The 3045-nt window shown below is 30.9% G+C and overlaps 1 protein-coding gene across 2 annotated transcripts; it reads left to right on the top strand.

Annotated features, from left to right (window-relative positions):
- Nucleotides 1-263: 263 nt before the first annotated feature.
- On the top strand, nucleotides 264-3045 carry LOC147552133 (transcription factor bHLH112-like). Of its 2 annotated transcripts, none has more exons than XM_086671822.1 (7): nucleotides 264-804; nucleotides 930-1386; nucleotides 1601-1711; nucleotides 1819-1884; nucleotides 2018-2083; nucleotides 2194-2247; nucleotides 2382-3045. In XM_086671822.1, the coding sequence occupies exons 1-7, from the start codon at nucleotides 419-421 to the stop codon at nucleotides 2529-2531; spliced, it is 1290 nt and encodes a 429-aa protein (XP_086527948.1). In that variant the 5' UTR covers nucleotides 264-418; the 3' UTR covers nucleotides 2532-3045. The 2 variants fall into 2 exon arrangements, with proteins under 2 accessions (XP_086527948.1, XP_086527949.1); XM_086671823.1 differs by having other exon boundaries at nucleotides 287-804; nucleotides 2018-2077.

Genomic DNA, 3045 nt, shown 5'->3' with positions numbered 1-3045 from the left:
GTTTGTACTTGGAAAATTGAACTCCTCACTTTTTTTTATTCCATTAACTTCTTTTTTACTTATACGGCAAACAATAACAAAAGTTCAATTAAAAAACTAATTTGAGTTAGAGAAATTAAATCTTATAAAATAAAAGTCTTTTACTTTTTTAAATTTGTCTTAACCATACTTGTCAAGAACAATAAAACAAAATGTCAACCGGGTAGATATATTCATGTTATTTCTACCATCCTAACAAAACCAAAATGTCTCTTATAAATATAGGTGGATGGGTAGACTATAACTTTCACTACAAAGCTTCATCAAACCCTAGAGAGAGAGAGAGAGAAAGAAGAGGATACATCAAACAAAAAACACAAACCCAAACACCAATAAAACTAGACAGAGAGGTTTGCTTTGCTCTAGTGATTATATAATCATGGCAGATGAGTTTGTTAGTGGGATTTGCAGTGGGAATTTGTGGAATTCAGCTGAGAGAAATATGGGTTTTAAATCTTTGCCTTATTCAACACCTTCAATTGATATTCATGGTGGAAACTTCTATGGATGGAGTACTACTACTACTACAAGTACTACTAATGATATATCTGAGATGAAAACTACAAGATCATCGGATGAATCGACGACAACGGCCACTTCACTTTCTGGTAACTCATCCATTAATGTTTATAATCAAGAAACCGATTCGGTCGGAGATGGTGGAACTAGAAACAACAACTTCATGGATTCTACCTTACAAATGATGGGTTTTGATCTTTCATCATCTTCTCCAACTTCACTTGATTGGAACCAAAATTTTATAAGGTGGGTTCTTTATAATCATATCTAACTTTACTTTATAAGTTATTTTCAAAAATAAAAACAAAAACTTTAGATCATGAAATCTAACAAAATCATTTTCTTTTTCTTTTTCTTATTCTTATGATTAGTAATAATGATCTTCAAGGTAATAGAAGACTTCATGATCAAGTTATGAAGGATTGGAGTTCAAAAAATTATTCGGCTTTAGATCAAAATTCTTGTTCAAGTGAAGGACTAATGACAAGTTTTTCGATGGATTCCGCATTATATGGGTACCCTAATTCGACGTTATTGCAAGGTTTATTTGAGTCTGATCATCGTCAACCTCAACAATCGACTAATGATAATCCGAACTTGAATTATCCTCCTAGTTTAACGAATTATTTCATGAACAATAACGACTTTTCGTCGAATACAACCTGTACTAGTTCACTTCCAAAACAGCAACAAGCAAGTACTCCTTTTTGGAATGCATCTGCTTCTGCCATGGATAATGGTCCATCGAGCTTCTTTCCTTCTCAACAAGCTCAATTTCTACAGTCAACTTTGGAAGATAAACCTAATTGCAATACCCTAGTTCCTAAGGTAATATTTCTCTACTACTATAGCAAAACAAAATTATAATCTTGTATACATAAATTTTCGTAGTATTGGTAAAGGTAGAGTTAGGTTACAAATTGTCTATCAAGAAGTAATTATTCAACATCCTCACTAATTCTACTTTTTTCGAATGTTTCCTAGTGTTAAAACTCGAAATGATTAATGTCTTAATACGACAAATTTCACTCATTTTTTTTAGCGCAAAGTTGAAGGAGTTCGTGATTCGAATTCAATGGCGAAGAAAAATATTAGTGAACCAACATTTAAACGGCCTAGAATTGAAACTCCATCGCCATTACCCACTTTTAAGGTATGTTCGAAATAGATTAATTGAAACAACTTTTTCAGAGTTTATTTAATTCTTCTTTAATTTTAAGACATTTTTAAATAAGAACTTGCATTTTTTATGATTATTAGGTTCGGAAAGAAAAATTAGGAGATCGAATCACTGCACTTCAACAATTGGTTTCACCCTTTGGAAAGGTGAGGAGCCAAAAAAATTCTTTACTTTAGGAAACAGTATATACTCAAATAATACCAAAATTATGTTTAAATTCGGATTCAGTTCGAATAGATAATAACTTTTTTTATAATCGAATTATATTCTTTGTTTTAGACGGATACTGCATCGGTTCTATTCGAAGCGATTGAGTACATCAAGTTCCTCCATGAACAAGTCAGTGTAAGTTTATAATTTAATTATAAATAATTAACTATAATTGTAGCATAAAATCATACTTATATGTTTAAATACTAATTAATTAATTCATGTTTTTCTTTACATAAAATCAGGTTTTAAGTACCCCATATCTTAAAAATGGGGTTCACATGCAACACAATCATCAGGTATATTGTATATACATAAGAAACTGTTATTTATTTTTTTATTTTACATAATTTAATAATTTAGTGAGATTTTGATTTAGAAAAAAATACTAAAAAAATAATTATTAATTAAATATTATATTGGATATTTGCAGATTTCTAACAAAATTAAGGAAGCCCAAGGAAAAGAAAAAGATTTAAGAAGCCTTGGGTTGTGTTTGGTGCCACTTTCAAACATCTTCCCAATTACTAATGAAGCTGCAACAGATTTTTGGACACCAACTTTTGGAGGAAGTTATAGGTAGTGAGAGAGAAAGAAAGAACTAATGAATTAAGTGAATTAGTTCTTACTTTCTCTCTCTCTCTCTCTCTCTATCTCTTTCTACTACTAATGTATGTTAGCAAGGGTGAAAGAGAGAATCCCAAGAATCAAATGATCAAGCACTAACTTAGAGAAGACAAGAAGAAACCCTAGCTAACAAGGAGAAGCATAGGAAGAAGGTGACCTAATTAACAAATGACAGGCAAAATGATGTAAGGGTGGCCAGGAATTGAGGACTAGTTTGAGAAAAGATATTCAAATGTATTTTTAATTTGGAAGGTGGGTTAGGGTTGGGAACATGAACTAGTGCTATATTTGGCAGAATTTTTAGATAAGAATTAATTGTTGTTAACAAATGAATCTAGAGATATAAAGTAAGAGAGAGAGAGGAAAAATATGAAGGGTATTTGTTTGTGGTTGCTATATATGTGTATAAGGTTGGTAACACCTTAATTTGTATTATCATAAGACAAAGAAGGCATAACTAAATTCCTTAA

The sequence above is a fragment of the Eschscholzia californica genome, unplaced genomic scaffold, assembly GCF_041429995.1.
Source record: "Eschscholzia californica isolate CP2 unplaced genomic scaffold, dmEscCali1.0.p SCAF_3, whole genome shotgun sequence".
NCBI lineage: Eukaryota > Viridiplantae > Streptophyta > Magnoliopsida > Ranunculales > Papaveraceae > Eschscholzia > Eschscholzia californica.
Note: the sequence above shows the minus strand (reverse complement) of the source record. Positions and strands in the feature narration are given on the sequence as shown.